The sequence below is a fragment of the Electrona antarctica genome (genome assembly GCF_951216825.1).
Source record: "Electrona antarctica genome assembly, chromosome: 10".
NCBI classification, from domain to species: Eukaryota; Metazoa; Chordata; class Actinopteri; order Myctophiformes; family Myctophidae; genus Electrona; species Electrona antarctica.
This window is the reverse complement of record NC_136791.1, coordinates 18,019,768-18,042,645: the sequence shown is the minus strand read 5'-3', so window position 1 is coordinate 18,042,645 and position 22,878 is coordinate 18,019,768. Positions and strand designations below refer to the sequence as shown.

The window sequence follows — 22,878 nt, the reverse complement described above, 5'->3', positions numbered from 1 at the left end:
GTATGGAGCAGAAACGTGGAGAACAACTGTTAACACCATGAAGAAAATCCATACTTTCATAAACACCTGCCTGAGAAGAATCCTCTGAATCCACTGGCCTAACACAATCAGCAACCTGGAACTGTGGCATCAATCAGGCCAACACCCTGTGGAAGAAGAAATACTACAAAGACGCTGGCGATGGATTGGCCACACCCTTCGGAAGCCTGCATCTAGTATCACAAGATACGCCCTGTTCTGGAACCCACAAGGGAGAAGGAAAAGGGGCAGACCAAGAAACACCTGGCGGCGTGACCTAGATGTAGATGTGAAGAGATCTGGCCATACATGGGGACAGCTGGAGAGAATGGCCCAGGACCGGGATGCCTGAAGAGCTCTTGTTCGTGGCCTATGCCCAAGGTTGGGCGATAGGCGTAAGTAAGTAAGTAAGTTTTTCTAAAACAAAACAAGACTCAGTGAACTCAGCACCATCAGGCAAATACAATATCTGTTAAGCTTTGCTGGGTTACTCACAAGAATGACTCAGCGTTATTATCCAACAAATTCTCATCCCAACTCGTCAAACGCGGCCTTTCGGGCAAGTGCCCCATGGGAGTGACTTTCCAACTCTAGCACCTCTATCTATGCCAGCAGTGTCCCAATATACTTCTATACTGTAGAAATCAATTTACAATTTAGGCATTTAGCAGATGCTCTTAATCCAGAGCGATTTACAGTAAGCAAGAACAAAACAAGGTAATGCATCAAATGCATAGACATAGTCATCAAGGATCATAAATAAGCTAAAAATCCCATGTCGTAGTGTTGGAAAGTGACACCTGGGCCATTCGACCCAAGAGATAGTAGGTATAGTTGACGAGTTGGGATGAGAATGTGATGAATGATCACATTCAACAATCCATGACTATAAGAGTGCAGAAGTAATGCTTTAGACACCAGCATACTATACGGAAAAAATAGCCGATCTAAAAACGCTATTTTCATCGCAACGCCAGCCCAGCGTACATAGGACATCTATAAAGTAAGCACATTATATCTAGGTCTATGATTGGGGATATTCTTCGCCTGTAATTTAATATGTGCAAAAGTAAATACTCCGGGGGGTTAATGTGGCTTAAAATAGCAAAAATCACCCCCCAATGACCTGCGTTCACTCCAAGCTGTGCACCATTATTATTCTGACATACAAAGAATAACGTTGTTCACTCTAAGGTGCGCACCATTATTAATCTGACATACAAAGAATATAGTTTCTCAGTTCCACATGGTCTCACAGTGACATCTCTTTGCAGAACATTCTTAGCTTGTTTATATTTACATAATTAATGTTCTGCATAAATAGAAAACAGTAAATATGCCTTTTTTTTCGTCCAGCGACACCGAGTTAAAAGGAGTGTGTGTCCAAGTCTAAAATTGCCATAAATTGTGCGAGCAGTGAAAACCAGAAGCACAATATTACATATCCTGCCAAAGAATGGTAGAACGTTGAAGGTGCAGTCGTTTTGGCGCTCAAATCTGGGATAGCATCACTTCCGCATTTAAAACGCTACTTTGCGTGCGTGCTGTCTACCGCTTGAAACCCTGGCTATTGGCTATCTATTGGCCTCGATATTGAGGCCAACCAGGAAGTAGAGGTACATCCGTCATCGGGGTTCAAACGGCACTGAGCAACTTTCATGGAAATGAAGAGCTGGGGGGCGGGGCAGTCCGCCCTCCAGATAAATTATAACTCTATGCTCCTGCCCTGCCATAGATGGTACTGAATAGGTATTTAGAAGTACAAATGTCCATATTATGAACACTAGCCATGATCCATTAAGTCACACAAATAGTTGCTGTCGGGGCTGAAAACTCTCTAAAAAATCTCTAGACATATTTTTACCTTTTGTGTGTTTTTTTTTGTAAATTGAAGGGATAGTTCATGCCCAAAAATGGACACTTGAATTCATGGATTTTTTGTTGTTTGTTTTGTTTTGTTTTTGTCACATTCCTAAGCCACTATTTGATGGCCAGAAGTGATTCCCTATGGAGACACAAAGAGTCTCCTTTGTGGTCATCAAATTATTGGATTAGCAATGCGGGAAAAGAAATCTCCATTGGGTGAGTAATCGATAGAAACTATAGAAAGAAAATCATTTTGGGGTGAACTATCCCTTTTAATGCCCTATACTTGATCATACAAAAGCATCAAAGTGGCAGATCTGCAACAGTTTTGGACATATGAGGTTTCCACCCGACAGAGACGTATGTAATAATAATAATAATAATAATAATAATAATAATAGAACAATACATCTGCAAAATACTCTCATGCGTAAGAGTTATGATGACAGTTCTAGATGACAATTAAGTTCCCCATGCCTATAAGATGATCTGCATCTGTTATCTGTACTGTAGTTCAGTAAAGACAACAATTCAATTTTAAACAAAAACACGGATTGTTGAATCTTGGGACTATGAATGTATTAATAATAATAATAATAATACCCATCTAATCACTCCCTCCAGCCTCCACAGAGTTCACTTGCAGTGTCTTAACTCCCCTCAGACTACTGCTAGATCACTTCTCAAAGTGGAGTCCCCCAGGGGTCCTTGAAGGGGATCCAGGGGGTCTGCAGCTCAAATCATTGACAGTTAGGATTAGGAACAAAATGGACCCTTACAGGTCTGTAACTTGGAGAGCGTAAAATGGAACCAAATGGACCCTTACGGATTAATTTGGTTCCATTTGTACGCTCGATCCCCGAGTTCTGGGAATCTGCATACGGAACTGTGTGTGGGGGGGGGGGGGGTCCTTGAAATGAAGACATTTTGAGCAGCACTGTCCGAGATGTCCATTATGCACACTGCACCATACATTTGGTATTCTCCGGGGAATTCCTACAGCGCGTTACACACGACTCCCGCTGCTCCAGAACCGGGAGTGGGTCCTGCTCCCTCTTGCTTCGAGGACCGCCCCCTCCGTTCCTGCTGAAGCCCTGCTGGTTCTGCTCCAGGACCGGGAGTGGGTCCTGCTCCCTCTTGCTTGGAGGACCGCCCCCTCCGTTCCTGCTGAAGCCCTGCTGGTTCTCCAGGACCGGGAGTGGGTCCTGCTCCCTCTTGCTTCGAGGACCGCCCCCTCCGTTCCTGCTGAAGCCCTGCTGGTTCTGCTCCAGGACCGGGAGTGGGTCCTGCTCCCTCTTGCTTGGAGGACCGCCCCCTCCGTTCCTGCTGAAGCCCTGCTGGTTCTGCTCCAGGACCGGGAGTGGGTCCTGCTCCCTCTTGCTTCGAGGACCGCCCCCTCCGTTCCTGCTGAAGCCCTGCTGGTTCTGCTCCAGGACCGGGAGTGGGTCCTGCTCCCTCTTGCTTCGAGGACCGCCCCCTCCGTTCCTGCTGAAGCCCTGCTGGTCCTGCTCCCTCTTGCTTCGAGGACCGCCCCCTCCGTTCCTGCTGAAGCCCTGCTGGTTCTGCGTCGTCGTCGTCGCTGCCTCCTTCTTCTCGACGCCTGCTCCTTTCCTCTTCTGCCTCTTCCCCAACTCCTTGCTCTTCTTCTTCCGCAGCAGCGCCCACAGCTCTTCCAGGTCCAGCGTCATGGCGTCTGAGGCCGCCAGCACGTCGGCATTACTGAACACGTCCTTGAAGATGCGGAGGTGGTCCTCCAGGGCCCGCTGCAGCCACGTCACCTCCGCCTGCAGCTTGTTGGCCCCCGGGCCACTGGGTGGCACGGGCGCTGCGTCCTTGCTGTTATCCTTGCTGCCGTTTATCGCGGAGCAACAAAGCCTCTCCTCCAGCCGGCGAATCTTGACCTCCAGCTCCTCCACAGACTTCTCCAGGTTCCAGAGGTCTCCTCCGTCGCCCGGCGACACGAAGCCCTCGTCCACGCAGCCATAGACCTGTCGGCAAATTATTAATGGTCTCATGACATTCTTCTCAAGTCAATTACACCCAAAAAAACTGTAACTTTAAACATTCAGTGGATGTTTCTTTGGTCTGGGGTTTTGTGAATAATTCGGCTCAGAAAAGTGCTGTGATTGGCGTGTAGACTTTGATGTCCACTTTTCCTTTTCTCATTGCAGCTAGAAAAGCTCCAGAACACAAAAAAACCTGCCATGGCTCACTGGAGTGGATTCTTCTTAAAAACGTGTTTGAAGGACCATGATAAAAACTTGAAATGTTTGAAAAACAGCATATCATGAGACCTTTAGCATAATGTTGCTGTCAGGGCAGAAACCTCTTATCTCCATATTATGACTTTTAGTTATAGTTATACGGCCCACTTGATCAGATTACAGTGTCACGTGAAAAAGCATCAAAAGTAGCATAACTACATTTTGCCATTTTGGAATTTGAATCCTGAAAAGTATGTTCCTCAATGTTTGGGACATACATTTCCACCCGACATAATCACAATTACTTGACATAATCGCAATTGTTTTTTGCATGATCAAAATAATCGTTTCCATGTTGCAAAATATTCATACATTTTCAAAATATATTCAAGCTAAAAAAAAAAAGATCAAGTCATTACTTTGTCATTTATATTGAAGTAATTCATATCTGCTCAACTGCATTTTTTGTTCAATGCCAAGAACACAAATAGATTGTTGATTGATCGCAATTATTAGTTTGACAATGAATCCTCAAGTAAAATGTCATGGTCGTGGTGATTCACCTGCTCTCCATCGCGGTGAAGGACCTGTCGCTCCCTGGTGTGACCTCCTCCTCCTCTGCTGCCATCAGGTGTGTACCAGGAGGAGGGCTGGTCTGCGGCCGGTGAATCCTCCCTCACACCTCCTGGGGAGCAGAGAAATGAAAAGGAGTCAAGCGTCGTCTAAAATAAATACTGAAAACACACATACGTGTACACATCAAAACTTGAGTTCTCATGTGGCCTATTAGTCGCTTCTTTTGGGCTCGTTTTCATAGACCATGGTTGCTTATTTCTCTCGTCAAATCTTCCCTCTTTACCTCTGACTCGCAGCAGACTGCTACCATCCACAGCTTCTCTTTACTGTACCTCTGTCTCTCCCAGCAGTCTACTACCATCCACAGCTTCTCTTTGCCTCTGTCTCCCCCAGCAGTCTGCTACCATCCACAGCTTCTCTTTACCTCTGTCTCCCCCAGCAGACTGCTACCATCCACAGCTTCTCTTTACTGTACCTCTGTCTCTCCCAGCAGTCTGCTACCATCCACAGCTTCTCTTTACCTCTGTCTCCCCCAGCAGACTGCTACCATCCACAGCTTCTCTTTACCTCTGTCTCCCCCAGCAGACTGCTACCATCCACAGCTTCTCTTTACCTCTGTCTCCCCCAGCAGTCTGCTACCATCCACAGCTTCTCTTTACCTCTGTCTCCCCCAGCAGTCTGCTACCATCCACAGCTTCTCTTTACCTCTGTCTCCCCCAGCAGACTGCTACCATCCACAGCTTCTCTTTACTGTACCTCCGTCTCCCCCAGCAGTCTGCTACCATCCACAGCTTCTCTTTACCTCTGTCTCCCCCAGCAGAGTGCTACCATCCACAGCTTCTCTTTACCTCTGTCTCCCCCAGCAGACTGCTACCATCCACAGCTTCTCTTTACTGTACCTCCGTTTCTCCCAGCAGTCTGCTACCATCCACAGCTTCTCTTTACCTCTGTCTCCCCCAGCAGACTGCTACCATCCACAGCTTCTCTTTACCTCTGTCTCCCCCAGCAGTCTGCTACCATTCACAGCTTCTCTTTACCTCCCAGCAGCTTGTCGTGCAGGTCGGCCAGCCGGTCCTCCTGGTCCTGGAGGGGCCGGTCCAGGAACTCCAGCACCTCCTCCCCAATCAGCCTCTCCAGGACGTCTGTGTGTCTCATGGCATCCTGCAGTCAGGGATGGGATGATATGAAAAGGACTTATTTTAAATAATTGTGATTAAACGCAATTATCGCGATAATCAAAATCTAAATATTTTGTTAAATATAAACACTTGAACCCCTATCGATTTTGGCAAATCGATTTGTGTAGAGTGAAATGAGAGCGTATCAAATGCACTCTTTAAGGGTCCGTTTTAGTATAGAGGGTTTAAGCGGTACTGAATTTGCAGCTCAACAAAAGCAAATTCCAAGTGTTACTATGCTGAGGAAATTTCACGATGCAATTTTTGTGACTGATAATAAGGATTATCGTCCCATCCCTACCTGCAGCAGGGACTGGAAGGAGCTGGACAGACGGCGCATGTCCTCCGCCAGCTGTCCCTGGCTGTCCCTAAGGGAGGACACGTCCGCCTCGCTGCCTGCCAACGAGCCTCCCAGATGGGTCACGTCTCGACTCAGAGTCGTGGTCCTCTCCTGCTCGAAGGCCAGGGAGTCCTTCACCTGTGAATGTGAGGACAACGCTATTGTAGTTCACTAAAAACTAAATGGAAAACTACTAGGTGTGAAAAAAACCTTTTAGTTTATAAAAAATAAATTTCTGTACTTTTTTCCTGTAATCAAATGTCCAAAATAGGGACACCTTGGTGGCAAAGAATCGGCTGCAGAATTGTCGGTATTGAAGTTAAAAAAGTCAAATAATGTATGGAATGTATTTGTTTGGCTTTGGCCAATATATCGGTGACTCTTATTCAGTCACCTGTCCCTCTACAGTCGACACAAATGCCTCTCATTTGTTTTCATGTCAAGGACCCCCAAATGAATGTATTTGGCCATCTGAGAATATTTTGTGCCAGGGACCTCCATACAAGATTTGTGTGCAAAATGTTTAAACAAATTATCCAGTTGCACAATTTTTTTGAAAATAACCACCGGTATATTAACAAATTCTGACTTGGAGGAAACCACTGCTCCACACACTCTCACTCACCTGACGGAGTCCCTGCTGCAGATCCTCCATCAGCGGCTGCCAGGCGCCCATGTCCTCCCAGTGGCCCGCCGCGCCCATGTCGGCTCCGCCCCCTTCCAGGGCCAGGCGGTTGTCATTGGCCAGCTCCGTGACGTTGGCCAGGCCTCCCTGTAGCAGGACCATGTCGGAGCGCAGCGCCCTGCAGTCGCAGTCCGACGTGGTGTTCTTGTACAGCAGAGAGTACAGGTCGTCCACGTCCAGAATCGCCAGACGGCGGTTCTGAGAGAGAAGAGGTCGGATAAAAAGATACCGTCAAGACCTGAAGCCGATTCTACCAAGCTTAACTGTCTTCTGGAAAGACATGTTTACAGTATATATCAGCGGTGCCCAAAACCTTTTTATGTCAAGGACATCACTTCACTACTTCCACTTCACTAAGTCCCTCCCCAACCCATCCTTGTCCAATAGGCACGTTAGCAGCAAAGAAAGCTTGACCTGCATAGCAACCGTTGCTAAACTATTTGGACTGGCATTGGACAATCGCTTTTTGGGGTGGGATTTAGTGAAGGGCTAATTGTATTCAAAAGACAAGTCAAAATCACCACTGGAGTGTGTACCTGTTCACTAGTGTTCCCTGCCAGCTCGATGAATCGGTTCATAACGCTGACCTTGGCGGCTTCCACCTCCAGACCTGTCTCCATGAACTGGATCTGACTGTTCCTCCCGGTCTGGGCGATCCGCTCCTCCAGGCCCACCAGCATGGACCTCACCTCCGTCACATCCCCTGACGTCGTGTCCAAGTCCTCCACTAGCCCGTCCACCTGGAACATGCAGGACAACACATTATTGGGGGGCATATGTTATTCTGACGTAGCAGGACATACCAATAGTGGCCCCGACATACGTGACCGATAAGACTCACTGGTGTCTCTGACATACATGGCCGGTTAACACTCACCTGTGGCTTCCGAAAAAGGCTCGTAATTGCAGAAAAAAGAAAGTTAAATCTTGTATCCACCTTCACAGTGTTGTTGACCACTTTGTCATTCAGACGCTCGATGGCCGTCCACACCGCGGACAGATTCATGGGCGACAAATGGTCTGTGGGGGTTTGCTCCTGGGGGACGTGGGGGTGCGTTATAGAGGGCGGGGGTGGGGTTACTCTTCCTGCATGGAGATCCTACAAATAATAAATCCTACAAACAATGCTACAAACTGAACAAGCAAAAGGCTTTTCCCCTGTATGAGTCCTCATGTGTTGTTTCAGGTGATGAGATCGGCTAATTATTTTGCCACAAACTGAACAAGCAACTGGCTTTTTATGAGTCCTCAAGTGGACTTTCAGATACGACCCTGCAGCCTCCTCTGGTCTTTGAAGTAGCTCCTCCTGCTGTTCCTCTTTAATCTGTGGAGGTTGTGGTTCCTCCTGGACCAGACTGGGACTCATCTCCTGCTGTTCAGGGCAAACTTCCTCTTCACACCCAGGAAGGAGTGTGAGATCTATAAGGACAGCGGAGGTAACATCATCAGAAAACAAATCGATGTATTTTCTCTCAAATTCCATCTACAAATATATAGTCAGACCTGCCAACCTTGGGATATTGCCATGAGTGCCAGCATGCCCACGTGCACATTTTTACTTACGCATGCCTTTTCTTGGGGGAGGGGGTATGTTATGTTATAGAAAATGTCACACCAAAAATGTAGTACATTGCACTAATGGAGATTATTATACTGTAAGCTACTTGCTCAGACTGAGTTAACGTGGAGTTAACGTGGAGTTAACGTGGGGCACGCTGGTCCATAGCTCTAACGCCCGGGGGGCACGCTGGTCGATAGCTCTAATGGACCAGCCATAGGGCGTTAGAGCTATGGACCAGCGTGCCCCCCCGCCATAGGGCGTTAGAGCTATGGACCAGCGTGCCCCCCGCCATAGGGCGTTAGGGCTATGGACCAGCATGCCCCCCACCATAGGGCATTAGAGCTATGGATCAGCGTGCCCCCCGCCATAGGGCATTAGAGCTATGGACCAGCGTGCCCCCCACCATAGGGCATTAGAGCTATGGACCAGCATGCCCCCCCCACCATAGGGCATTAGAGCTATGGACCAGCGTGCCCCCGCCATAGGGCGTTAGAGCTATGGACCAGCGTGCCCCCCGCCATAGGGCATTAGAGCTATGGGCCAGCGTGCCCCCCGCCATTGGGCATTAGAGCTATGGATCAGCGTGCCCCCCGCCATATGGCATTAGAGCTATGGACCAGCGTGCCCCCCGGGCATTAGAGCTATGGACCAGCGTGCCCCCCACCATAGGGCATTAGAGCTATGGACCAGCGTGCCCCCAGGGCATTAGAGCCATAGGATTGGCTGAAGGCGGACCGATCTGATTGGCCGAGGAATCTGTCAATCAGAATGATTGACAGATTCCCTCAGCCAATGATGACGTTCGTTAACGCCCAATGTCAGAAGAGTCTCAATAGTAGAGCAGCAGAGTTTTAGCACAGTCTCAAAGGTCTCACAGATTTGTAACTCACAAGTTCAGATTTGCAACTCACGTGAGTGAACTCACAGGTTCACATTTGTGTTTTGTATCCACAAGTTCAGATTTGTGTTTTGTATCCGTGTTTCGCATCTGTGTTTTGTATTTGTTTTTTGTATTTGTGTTTTGTATCTGTAATTTGCATCTGTGTTTTGTATCTGTGTTTCACAACAAAACACAAACAAATACAAAACACAAATACAAAACACAGATGCGAAACACGGATACAAAACACAGATGCGAAATACAGATACAAAACACAAATCTGAACTTGTGGATACAAAACACAAATGTGAACCTGTGAGTTCACTCACGTGAGTTGCAAATCTGAACTTGTGAGTTACAAATATGTAAGATTTACCGTGACACTTTTGATACTGTTCGGACCCCATATGCTTTTGCCTTTTTTAAACCTCACCCATTTTAATGCAATACATACACACACCGCCACGCTACTCAACACTGCCACTTTGTCACCCAGCGGTTTTGCTGTCCGTCCTCAGACAGACATCAAGACATTCAGACAGACATACACAAAGTCACAAATAGGAGCAGTTGGCACAGCTATAAATAAATGGTTTCAAAGTCATGAAAAATAAGCTGTAGTTTTTCTTCGAGGGCTGTGGAAATGATGGAAATGCACTCTAAGGTATAGCATCAGAAGACTGGTGTACCTTGGCATAATTCCCAACTACACCAGTCTTCTGCCATCAGATGACATCACTGAAACTCATCTGTGTGTGTCATCAGGTGGCGTTTTGCCCCGCCAAGAAAAACCTTCTCCCAGCAAGAAATGCCCAAAACAGGGCATTTCCTGTTAGCAGGCTCTTTAAATGGTAACTCACCCCGTCTTCCCCAGTGAGGGGTGGGAGAGGCTGCACAGCAGACGGCTGTGGAACTTGAAGGACAATGGACGTGCGCTTATGAGAAACAACAAAAATAAAAACTTCTGCGAAAACAGAAGCGCAACACGAGGATGAAGGAAACATTCGGTCCAAAATGTCCAGTTCGCTAATTCACAACAACTACTTTGGTGTTGAAACTTCTGAATTTCTCGAATAAACTTTCACGACAGCAGAAAGCCTATTTATGAAAAGGCTACTACAGTGATAGCCTTTCCATAAGATTATCTTTTTATATTTTTACAAAAAGAATACAAAGAGCCAAAAGCAATATTACAAGTTATGAATCTTGAACGTAAGGCAACTATTGTAAAGGTTGTTTGCTGTAGTACATAAGGCAATGTGTTGAATCTGCATACAGGGCTCTCACCTTGCCCTAGCCGCTCCCAACCCTCACTGGAGACATTTCCGGGATAAAAACGGGCAAGCACGGGGTGAGTTGTCCAGTATTTATATTCCTTTAAAGTGTTAAGTAGTACTAATATCTAGGGCTGGGCGATATGACAAAATCTCATATCACGATATAGAATTTTTTTTATCACGATAACGATATACTCACGATATAGCATATTTTTTACGATACCGATTTTTTTAATCTAAAAAATAGATTTTTGTTCAGGCCGAGTACTTTACTGTACTGTACTTGGGCTGGGCTGTATACTGTACTGTACTGTACTGTACTGTACTGTACTGTACAAGCTCTCCTCCCTGGCCTCTGTCTGTGTGTTAGGCTGCATAACAGTGACACTTGGTGGTGACAATAATTATGCTATTTCCGTGCTCAGATACAGGGACACAGGGACACACACATAACAGTCTATAGTGGTTGCACCACTCAAAAAAACAGGAAAAGAACACTTATGCCAATATCAAACTTATGCCAATTACAATATGTAAAATCACAATATCCAGTCTAATTATATGAATATAATACTGATGCCCTGCCCATGCACAGACAGGTCTAAAGCAAGTACAAAAATAAAATAAAATATATATAATAATAATAATTATTATTATTATGACAATTAAAAAGCAAAAATAAAGAAATAAGACTTTCCCATTCAGACACAGAAGTACAGGCCTGTGTCTGCATTAAATTGTCTTATGGAAAAAAGAAATACCTCATGTCACTCACTGCCACACAGTTGTTTCAGTTCATTTTAAGCTCTGTATAGGGAATCAAAATGTTCTGTTGTAGTTGTAGTCACTGTAGTGTAGTTTGTTAAAGACGTTGGGAAGCTTAACGATGTTTAATTGACTACAGGCGATAGAGTGAGAGACAACGCAACCGCGTCGTCAACTCTCCAATGCCCAGCTGTGCGTATGGGAGTGGATGTTTTTCTTTTCCTTTTTTTTGACGATCACAACTTAAGTTAGCGTCTTGTGTTGTTGTTGTTGTTGTAAGCTGTTGCTGAATTAAGGACTTTTCAAATGGAATAATTTATTTGGAACAATAAAACAAGACAGGTAAGAGGAAAGAAGTAGAAGAAGTTTGCACCCGACGGACAAGCTCAATTGTTCAACTGTGTAAAACATGCGTCTGATGCGTGGCTCACGCAGTTTATCAATTTGACCCAACATGAAACCTGCATTTATAACAGTGAATGGCCGGTTACTTTAGTGTTACTCCGCTCTGAATCTCGTCAGCCATCATCTCCCTTCATGTTTGTTATGAAATAACAGCACAGCGTGGCTGGGCGCTGTGACGTAAAATACTGCCGTACCGCTTGTTTTGCGACACAACGATATACACGAGAGAACATTTTTCACGATAGACATTTTTCGTCTATACGATATATATCGTCATATCGCCCAGCCCTACTAATATCCATATGTTGCTTACATAAACACCTTCCGCACCCACATACAGCTGGTCAATTCTCACACTGTTTACAGTGATGATGATTTTCCCTTGGTGTGAGTACGCTGGTGATTCTTTAGGCTACTTGACACACTGTAACTCTTGTCACATGAATTACAGTGAAAAGGTTTTTCACCAGTGTGGGTACGCATGTGTGTCCTCAGGCTCCCTGACTCACTGAAACTCTTGTTACATGAATTACATTGGAAAGGTTTTTCTCCAGTGTGTATAAGCATGTGTCTCTTCAGAGCACCTGACCGACTGAAACTCATGTTACATGTATTACAGTGGAAGGGTTTTTCTCCAGTGTGTATAAGCATGTGTCTCTTCAGAGCACCTGACTCACTGAAACTCATGTTACATGTATTACATTGGAATGGTTTTTCTCCAGTGTGGGTACGCATGTGTTTCTTCAGGCTACCTAACTCATTGAAACTCTTGTAACATGTATTACATTGGAAAGGTTTTTCTCCAGTGTGGGTACGCATGTGCGTCTTCAGGGTACATGGCTGATGGTAACTCTTGTCACATATATTACATTGATAACGTTGGACAGGTTCTTCGCTAGTGTGGGTACATAAGTGTACCTTCAAAGAAGTTGAATAACGGAAACTCATGCTACACTGTTGACAGTGGAAGGGTTTTTCTCCAGTGTGGATAAGCATGTGTCTCTTCAGAGCACCTGACTCACTGAAACTCATGTTACATGTATTACATTGGAATGTCTTTTCTCCAGTGTGGACATGCATGTGTCTCTTCAGAGCACCCGACTGACTGAAACTCATGTTACATGTATTACATTGGAATGGTTTTTCTCCAGTGTGGACACGCATGTGGCTCTTCAGATCAGCTGACCGACTGAAACTCATGTTACATGTATTACAGTGGAAGGGTTTTTCTCCAGTGTGTATAAGCATGTGGCTCTTCAGAGCACCTGACCGACTGAAACTCATGTTACATGTATTACAGTGGAAGGGTTTTTCTCCAGTGTGTATAAGCATGTGTCTCTTCAGAGCACCTGACTCACTGAAACTCATGTTACATGTATTACAGTGGAAGGGTTTTTCTCCAGTGTGTATAAGCATGTGTCTCTTCAGAGCACCTGACTCACTGAAACTCATGTTACATGTATTACATTGGAATGGTTTTTCTCCAGTGTGGACACGCATGTGGCTCTTCAGAGCACCTGACCGACTGAAACTCATGTTACATGTATTACAGTGGAAGGGTTTTTCTCCAGTGTGTATAAGCATGTGTCTCTTCAGATCACCTGACTCACTGAAACTCATGTTACATGTATTACATTGGAATGGTTTTTCTCCAGTGTGGACACGCATGTGGCTCTTCAGAGCACCTGACCGACTGAAACTCATGTTACATGTATTACATTGGAATGGTTTTTCTCCAGTGTGGACACGCATGTGTCTCTCCAGGACACTTAATGAACTGAAAGGCTTGCCACAGTGTTTACATGTGTGAGTTTTCTTTCTTGTGCAAGTCGGCTGATGTGGTTTTACTTGTCCTGGTTGAGGTAATGTTTGATGACTGTAAGATTCTGGTTTGTCTGTGTCTACTTGTTTCTGGCTGGTTACAGAGCTGGTGATTGGCTGGCAGGCTGCTGAGGTGATCTGTCCATCCTTCAGCATTCGGCGGTAGAGGTTGTTGTGGCTCTTCTTGATGTGTTTATGGAGTAAGACCTGAGACGTGAAGGCATATGGACATTCAGAACAGGAGAAGACCCGAATCTGGGACCTCACTCCTGTGTGTGAGAGAGAGAGAGAGAGAGAGAGAGAGAGAGAGAGAGAGAGAGAGAGTCAGTCAGACATTGATGTACAGTTCCAGACAGGAATGCAATGCTGGAATGTAACTCCATCCTCACATTTGTTTTAGGTTCTGGTCCAACTCAACCCCCCCCCCCCCACACACACACACGCACGCACATATACGGTACTGTTCAGTATATGTCGCTATATATTTATTGAATGACTATATATATATATATATATATATATATATATACCTCTATCAGTCTTCATGTGTCGTTTCAGATAACTCCCTGTGTGACTCCTAATGGATGAAGTTTGTTTTGATGATTTCAGGTTCTGGGACAGCTTGTTGCTCAAAGATAATTGTCGTCCTTCCACATTTGGTGTCTTGTGTGACTTCAGTTTGTTTAAAGCTGAATGACCTTCCCCGGTCTCCTCCCAGTCACTGTCGTCAATGTCAGATTCAGGACAGGGTGAAGTCCACTCATCACTGTCTTCAGTGTCAGTGTCAGAACCATGTGTAGAGAGGAGCTGGTCATCTCTAGTTGGCTGTGATGCTCCACAGTCCTCGACATCAGCTTGTGATTTCATGTGATCAGTTGAGGTGCTGGCTAGAGGCGCTGTCTCTTTGTTGTCATCATCTTCACTTTGCACTGTCAACGTTGACCCATCAGGTCTTACCAGTAGCTCCTCCACCTGTTCCTCTTTAAACTGTGGAGGTTCTAGTTTCACCTGGACCAGACTGGGGCTGCTCTCCTGCTGTTCCTCTTTAATCTGCAGAGGTTCTAGTTTCACCTGGACCAGACTGGGGCTGCTCTCCTGCGGTTCCTCTTTAATCTGCAGAGGTTCTAGTTTCACCTGGACCAGACACAGGCTGCTCTCCTGCTGTTCGTCTTTAATCTGCAGAGGTTCTAGTTTCACCTGGACCAGACACAGGCTGCTCTCCTGCTGTTCAGGGGAAACCTCGTCTTTAAACACAGGAAGGAGTGAGAGATCTAGAATGAGGAGAGAGGAGGGAGAACATCATAATTCCAATACCTTAATTTCTACCACATGGCCTCCTTCGCACTCTGTCCTCCAATAAATGGTTTGAATCCCAAATGGTCTGTTTTGTTATTGTCAATTGTCATCAAGGTTGCACAAAATACCATTATTGTTAATCCAAATGTGCCTGTAACATTATTAGGTTAATGATGGTAGTACCTGTATGCACATTTCACTTCAAAGACAAACAGCACAAATGTCAGCGTCAACTGTACGTGTTTCTATCTTTGGTTTATAGTCTTGTTTGTGTGTGTGTGTGCGTCGCTCTCTCCCTAAAATGAACTGAAAGGCCTAATATTATTAATGCATTTTGGCTATGTGCAAAATGCACAATAAATACACGTTTTAATTTAAATAACTGATCTCAATATGGACCCATTATAGTGATTATAAGTTGCCATAATGTAGCTCTACAACAAAGCACAACAATTTTACCAACACACGGCAGGTTACAGGTTGTTTTTCTTATTATTATTTGTTTGTTCCAAAATATTGTGTTTGTTGTCATGATTTGTCACAACTTGAGTTGGCTTTGTACGACGCTTAAAAGCTCTTTAAATAAATACTTTTTGAAATGTCTATGGGAAAAATGCATTGGGAATTATTTCCTGGGCCTGGCGTCATCGACCAAGGTCATCTGGGTTTCGGGTCTGTCGAACATCATACCCCTCACTCAGGCGACCCAGCCGGGGTTGATCAAGTCCCGACTTACGTCCCAGTAACTACCCTAGATCAGTCCTATCGGATATGCATGTATATCCACAAAGATACTGAATTCATTACCCGTACTGACTTGCAGCATGTTGAAATTGAAACTGTGTGGGTTGAATTATTTTTCAAAAAAGCGAAATCAGTACTAGTTGGCACAGTCTACAGACCTCCTGACCAGCAAGGCTTTTATGATATTCTTGAGGGATGCTTAGCTGAGGAGGAGGGTGCAGAGAAAATCCTGATGGGAGATCTGAATACGGACGTGCAATGTAAAGAGGCGCCTGTTTTCAAATCATTTAGTAGGTTTTGTGATCTGCATAGTGTCAGCCAGCTAATTACCCAACCCACTAGAGTGTGTGTTTCTACTCAAACTGTCATTGATCTCATTTTGACCTCGGACAAATCCAGAATCTCCATGAAAGGTGTCATTGTATGCGGGCTTAGCGATCATTTTATGATATTCTGTACCCGCAAAAAACAAAAAGACCGGCTGCCACAAAACATTCATATCAAGGGACCTCAAAACCTACTCTAGTGAGGTCTTTAACCTATTGGAGAGTCTGGATTGGTCCGATGAGCTTAAAAGCACACTTGTCGAAGAAGCTTGGCTTGGCTTCAAAACCAAATTTACATCAGTACTGAACTACATGGCTCCTTTGAGAACCATCAGGGTCAAAACCCGCTCGGAACCATGGATGAATTCGGACATACTGACTACAATGAAAGCCAGAGACAAAAAATGCTCTGAATTTCTAAAATGCACGTCAAAGCTTGCCAAGCGCTTCGACAGTGATCTTCAAGCTCAGTTGGACAACCTAAAAACCCAACGAACCAAGCTAAGAAACAGTGTAACTGCCATGACCAAATCAGCTAAAAGTAACTTCATCAATGATAAAGCACAGGAAAACAAAAACAATCCTTGTGAGCTCTGGAAGCTACTAAACAATCAACCAGGCTGCGGTCAGAAACTAAAAACCAGGTTTTCAAACATAAACATCAAATCGGACGACACTCTCATCACTGACAAGCTTGATGTGGCCAACCACTTGAATATCTTCTTTACAAACATAGCAACAACTCTGGTTAACAAATTGCCCTCCCACTCTGGGCTCTTTGGTGCAGAGCACATTAAAACCTTCTACAGAAACCTAGGTGTTTGTAAAGACGATTTTAAACTAGTTATGGTAACAACTGATGAGGTAATTAAGAAACTGAGTGCCCTCCAACCCCACAAGGCCACTGGCCATGACAATATTCCCTCCAAATTTCTCAGAGACTCAGCCATCTCTATAGCTCCAATCATCACCCACATAGTAAACCTCTCCATCAAACAGGGACAGGTCCCCCAAGATTTCAAACTGGCCAAAGTAACCCCCTTGCACAAGAAAGGGAGTAAATTAGACGCCGGCAACTACCGCCCTATTTCTATTCTAAGCTCCATCTCGAAAGTGATGGAAAAAATAGTCTATGAACAGGTTGAAAAGTATCTTGCCACTAATAAATTAATGTACGAGTTCCAATCTGGCTTCAGAACGTCCCACTCCACTGACACATGCCTTCTCTATTTGAGCGACCACATCAAACATGAGGTGGATGCTGGCAAATACTGCGGCATGGTCATGATGGACCTCCAAAAGGCTTTTGACACCGTGAACCACTCCATACTGGTTAACAAGCTAAAAGCAATTGGTTTCGATAGCACATCAGTGTGCTGGATGCAATCCTACCTGGAGGGGAGAGAACAGATGGTGGAGGTGAATGGAACACTGTCCCCCCCCCTCCCAGTGAGCTGTGGCGTTCCACAAGGAAGCATACTAGGGACTTTACTGTTCCTAATATATGTTAACGACATGACTTCAGCTTGTGACTGCAACTTGTTCCTGTTCGCAGATGACTCGGCACTGCTAGTCTCGGACAGGAACAAACTGCAGATTGAAAAGGCCCTCAGCTCTGAACTCGGTAGAATCTGCACCTGGCTCGCTGATAACAAACTATCTTTACACCTGGGAAAAACTGAATCCATTCTCTTTGGCTCTAATAGTAATCTCAGCAAGGCAAATGGCTTCTTGGTTAGAGTGGGTGACAATGTTGTCACACGTAAAGATGAAATTACCTACCTAGGTTCCATCCTGGAGGCTAATCTTTCCGGTGATAAAATGGCCACCAACGTAATCAAAAAGGTCAACCAAAGAACAAGATTCCTCTACAGGATCTCCTCACTGGTCAACAAAAACACCTTGAAGACCTTAACAGGAGCCCTTGTACAAGGTTTCTTTGACTATGCATGCACCTCCTGGTACCACAGCACCTCAAAGGCCCTTAAAACTAGGCTCGACTTCCCAAAACAAACTGGTCAGGCTCCTACTTGACCTCGCCCCCCGAACCCACCTCACCCCTGCCCACTTCGACAGGCTGGAATGGCTTAGGGTCGACGACAGAGTACAGCATCTTGCAATGGGTCTGGTCCACAAGATTCGATACACCACCAAGATACCCATGTACCTGTCTAGATACTTCCTTTATGTTATCACACCCACAACACCAGAGGGAGTGCAACGAACCATGTACAACCCAGATTCGGCACAAACAAGGGACTAAATTATTTTCGCTCCTATGCCACCAAAATGTGGAACGCCCTATCAACAGTCATTAAGACATGCAAATCCCTTGACTCCTTCAAAACCGCTCTCAAAGGGCACCTACGGATGGCTGCAATTTGAAACTGGCCCCTGTAAAATCGGAATCCCTCAAACACGGACGCAAGGACAACACAAGAGACGGTCGCGGCTACACAGCCAACTCAAGGTATGGCCACTGAGCCGACTTGGGGACCCAACGCAAGGACAACACAAGAGACGGTCACGGTCACACAGCCAACTCAAGGTACGGCCACGGAGCCGACTTGGGGACCCAAGTACCTCCATCATGATGAATTCCTGTTCTGTTCTTTGTCTATATAGAAGTGTCTATTTGTATGTCTCTAAATGTTTTTGATGAATTGAACATGGTGGACCCTATTGGAAACAAGTGTGATGCTTAATTGGGTCGTCCACTCACAGTTAACAGCCTTTGTATTGAGTTTGTGCTTGAAATGTACTGTAATTCTGCAAACTGTTAATAAATATTTCAATCAATCAATCAATCAATCGGGAAAGACCAGGGCCACACAATCCGTTGGAACTACTCCGGAACTACTCTGCCGGGATTGGGAGGTACGTTTCTGGTGCGTGGAAGGACTAGATTAAACTATAATTTGGCATTGGACAATTGCTTTTGGGGTGGGGTTTAGAAAGGGTCCATTCCTTCCCAGCTACTCACCGAAACAAAGGCTGTTTTGTATTGTTGAACGTCTTTATCCAGGGTGGGAAGCCTCTCAGGACCCCACCTTCTCTGTATAATATTTTTTTTGGGAGAGCCCTCTACAGATCTGGTCAATCTGGGTAATTTATATTGACCTGAACTGTAGAGGGCGGCCTAAATAAGAATTGTCTGGCCGGAGACATATTTTATTTTCTGCCCAAAAGAGAATTATACAGAGAAGGTGGGCTCCTGGGAGGCTTCCCACCCTGTTGAATGGACTTTCAACAACACAAAAGAGCCTTTGTTTCAGTGAATAGCAAAGTAGTTTTGTCTGCCCGTGTGCAGCAGAGGAGCGCCTGGCAGGCTACATGTATAGTTAATGTTTACAAACAAAACATAGACCCAGTGATCCAACGTCATCTAGTATAAAGAGCATCATTATGTCATTAATTCATTCAAACCTTTATTTATTCTCAAAAGACATAGTTTCCCTCATTTGCAGTGGTGAGATACATAAGCACAATTTAATGACAACAACAAAACAACAAAACAGAAACTTCCCCCTATTCTGTGATTGTCTGCCCGTCAACATGGGCGCCGCTACAGCGCTACCACGTCACACGCCACATACACGCCACATGATGTTGGCAGTGTTCTTAGCTTGCTTTATTACTGCAGGCCTGTGTGGGTTAACAAAAGTTATATCCAACAATAGTCAGAGAGGCTTACATCCATGTCATACCAACTCCTCCCTACACGTCTGGTATCCATTAACCTGGGTCAAATAAGCATTCCTTGAAATTAGCCGGACATACTATACTACGTACCCTATATTAGAGTACATGGTCTCATGGACATCAATTCTGTTCCTGGTCATTACAGATCAAAGAGAAAGAACGAGTCCTTAAACTAATATTCTGCCTGTAGGCCTATATGTCATGTCCTAGTAGGGCTATGAGAGAATAGGGGAAGGGGATCAATGTCATGTGATTCCATTGTTTGACAGTGCCGGGGCAACAACCCTGGATGGGGTCATCCCTATGTTCCCCATGCAGGTTCTATGTCCCCCAGGTATTGTCATTGTTGATACAGGTTTCTATTGTTGTTCTCACGTTAATAATACAAATATATATTAACAAATTTAAAAAAAATGCTTGACGATGGTAGGGAGCAGAATTTTAGTCTACTATTCATGAGCATTTGTGTGTTGTGCAAACCAATTATATGAAGATGGAATTGGTGAAGTCATCATTTATGGAACAAGAAGGAACAAAGTTAAGTAAACCACATTGTTTCAGAGGATCGCCTAACTTTATTTTTTTCATAAATCAATGCTATTGAACATCCTTTACGCCTGTGTGTTGGTTAAAAAAAATATTGAACCAATGGAAAGTATTACAAAGTGGTTTGGCAAAAAACCTCCTAACTCCATTGGATCCTCAAACTATCTGCCGAGCTTAACTCCACCCATTTAGCCATCTTATTGTTTAGAATATTCTGTAGTCACGTTTTCATTTTTCACAAAATCCGTGATTGTTGCAATCACCTGCACTACAATACTTGCACTATGACAAAATAAACCCATAAAATGTAACAACATGTGCGTTCTGTAATGCAGAATTTCAATGGTGAAAGCTGTTGTTTTGCCTCGGTGAAGGAATGGCGGAAAGCACCAAAATACATGTGTTTCAAAGAACACTGATTGATTGATTGATTGATTGAAAACGTTATTGACAGTTTGTAGAATGGGTACAGTTCAACAAAAGTACAGGTAAATACAAAATCTGCTACGAGGATAAAATTGCGACCGAAGGAATCACGCATTTCCATCCTTCCTCTTCGATGTCTCTTTTGACTGATACCCGTCCATTTAAAAGTGCAGCCGCGCCCGGTGTCAGTGACCAAGCACTTTGTTAGTGAGGCTATATTAAGACAAATTGAAACATGAAAACAGACATGATATGTCCAGCCACCCCAATGGCTAAAGGTCAACAACCTTAATAAACAGTGAAGTCACATCTTGTTTACAGACATTAAAGGAAGCAAGTATAGTGAGCTACTTTATGATTGGTCAAGATGTCTGAATGGGATCAGTTAAATAGATTTCTGAAGAATGAAATGCAGCTCACTTGCGATAGGTCTTAGAATTATCATATATATTGTACAGCTTTGCACGGCTCAACCAATAAACCACCTAAAGCTTTCCCATCTCGACTGTCATGATTAGATTTATTTCACATCACAACATCTGTCGTCTCTACGGCGACAGTTGACGCGGTCTGACGTTAACAGGGTCTGAAGACAAACTGGAACACCGGCAGCCGGCGAAAACTAGAGTTCTTAACAGGCCCGAAAATTAAGATCTAACCCCCATGCCAAAAGCCCAGCAGTGTGCCGTCACCCATTCAGATATGTTGATCTGACCCCCCATTCCAAAGTGACAGCGCTCGCCCAGCAGTCTGCTGTCACCCAGGCGGATGCGTGCACACGACCTCACCCGCTTCTCGCCCTCAAGCGTCTTACTGGTCGAAAGGTAAAAAAGTTTAAATAAATAAAAATAAAAAGGGGTGATGGGACGGACGTGTACTGTACAGTATACAGTATATAAAGGGGTGGGGGAGGTGCATTTTAACCTTTTTACATGGGCCAATTACGAATTGCAGCTGCCCGTAAGTGCTCTTTGAGAGTGGTTTTGAAGGAGTGTATAGGGATTCTTAACTGCTGTTGGTAGGGCGTTCCACATTTTAGTGGAAAAGGAGCGAAATAAATGTAACGTCCCCTTGTTGGAGCCGAATATGGATTGAACGTCGTTTGTGGAATGCCCACAATTAACCATGAAATGAAATGAAATGATTACTATATTTACCCAGGGTATCTGGGCTAAGCTCAAGAACTTGTTTCCAGCCAGGCCCTGCTCATAGAACACATTTCATCGTAGTGGTTCAATGCCTTGTTCAAGGGCACTTCAGCGGTGGTAATTTTAACGTGTCGGACCGCTGATTCGAACTGGCAACCTTCCGGTATCAAGACCGCTCCGCTATCCGTTCGGTCACTGCTACCACATCAGGGGTCATTGAAATGAATAGGTTTGAGTAGCGTTCTATTCCTGGTTTAAGCAACCGTAGGGGCTTAGGAAGCAAGCCAAAATAAGCATGCTACACTTTAGAAAAAAAATATCGCAAATACCAATACTTAGTTTACAAACGACTTCGCAGAAAGACAAGCCCAAGTCGCTTCTAATAAGCGGACAACATCACATGGGAACACTGTTGGTCACTGCACCTAACATGTCCTGGTCAGTCTCTCTGGTCTCCATCTTCACAGATTGGAGTTTCCTCTCAACCTCGTCCTCTGCATCTGATGACTGAAAAGACGTCCACATTCTGTATCGTATCTGTCAGTGGGGTACAGTGGCTCCAAAGTGCATTTACTTTAGTACTGTACTTAAACAAACACAACAACGTGCGCGTGTACCCTGAATGGACGTCCGCACTCGTAGTTCTGTCAGTGTTCCTCTCTCTCTCGTCCGTGCAGAAACATGCTGAACTCTGATCTACTCTCCTAGCCTGATTTATTAGACTGAAGCTGTGTGTGTGTGTGTGTGTGTGTGTGTGTGTGTGTGTGTGTGTGTGTGTGTGTGTGTGTGTGTGTGTGTGTGCGCGCGTGCGTGCGTGCGTGCGCGTGTGTGTGTGTCAGTCTAAAAGTTTTTGGGGTTTGAGTGGTGCAGCCACTCCAAGGAATGTCCGTCCCTGGCTGTGTCCCTGTGTCACTCCCCATATGTTTAGGATTCTGTTTAGGGTACCAACAAATGGCGCTGTTGCACCACTCACTTCAAACTGGTCTGGTTCTTTTGTTTTTGTTTTGCTAGCAGCAAAATTAACTGGTTTGGGGGATTTTCTAGCGTGAATGAGAGCTGCTTGATTTCGTGGTGCAGTACGTGAGACATCTTGTGGCCAACGTCAAGTATTGCA

General features: G+C 44.9%; 2 protein-coding genes across 2 annotated transcripts; both read right to left on the bottom strand.

Moving 5' to 3' along the window:
* Positions 1 to 2,749: 2,749 nt before the first annotated feature.
* LOC306931057 (multimerin-2-like) lies at positions 2,750 to 8,481 on the bottom strand. Its single transcript, XM_079512235.1, has 7 exons — positions 7,745 to 8,481; positions 7,404 to 7,607; positions 6,808 to 7,065; positions 6,144 to 6,320; positions 5,702 to 5,825; positions 4,652 to 4,773; positions 2,750 to 3,872 (listed from the first exon to the last, which is right to left on the bottom strand). The coding sequence occupies exons 1-7, from the start codon at positions 7,871 to 7,873 to the stop codon at positions 2,838 to 2,840; spliced, it is 2,049 nt and encodes a 682-aa protein (XP_079368361.1). The 5' UTR covers positions 7,874 to 8,481; the 3' UTR covers positions 2,750 to 2,837.
* LOC306930749 (uncharacterized protein) lies at positions 8,230 to 22,429 on the bottom strand (the record flags this gene model as incomplete). Its single annotated transcript, XM_079511844.1, has 5 exons — positions 22,190 to 22,429; positions 14,107 to 14,847; positions 13,222 to 13,845; positions 10,169 to 10,221; positions 8,230 to 8,286 (listed from the first exon to the last, which is right to left on the bottom strand). The coding sequence occupies exons 1-5, from the start codon at positions 22,287 to 22,289 to the stop codon at positions 8,230 to 8,232; spliced, it is 1,575 nt and encodes a 524-aa protein (XP_079367970.1). The 5' UTR covers positions 22,290 to 22,429.
* Positions 22,430 to 22,878: the final 449 nt, after the last annotated feature.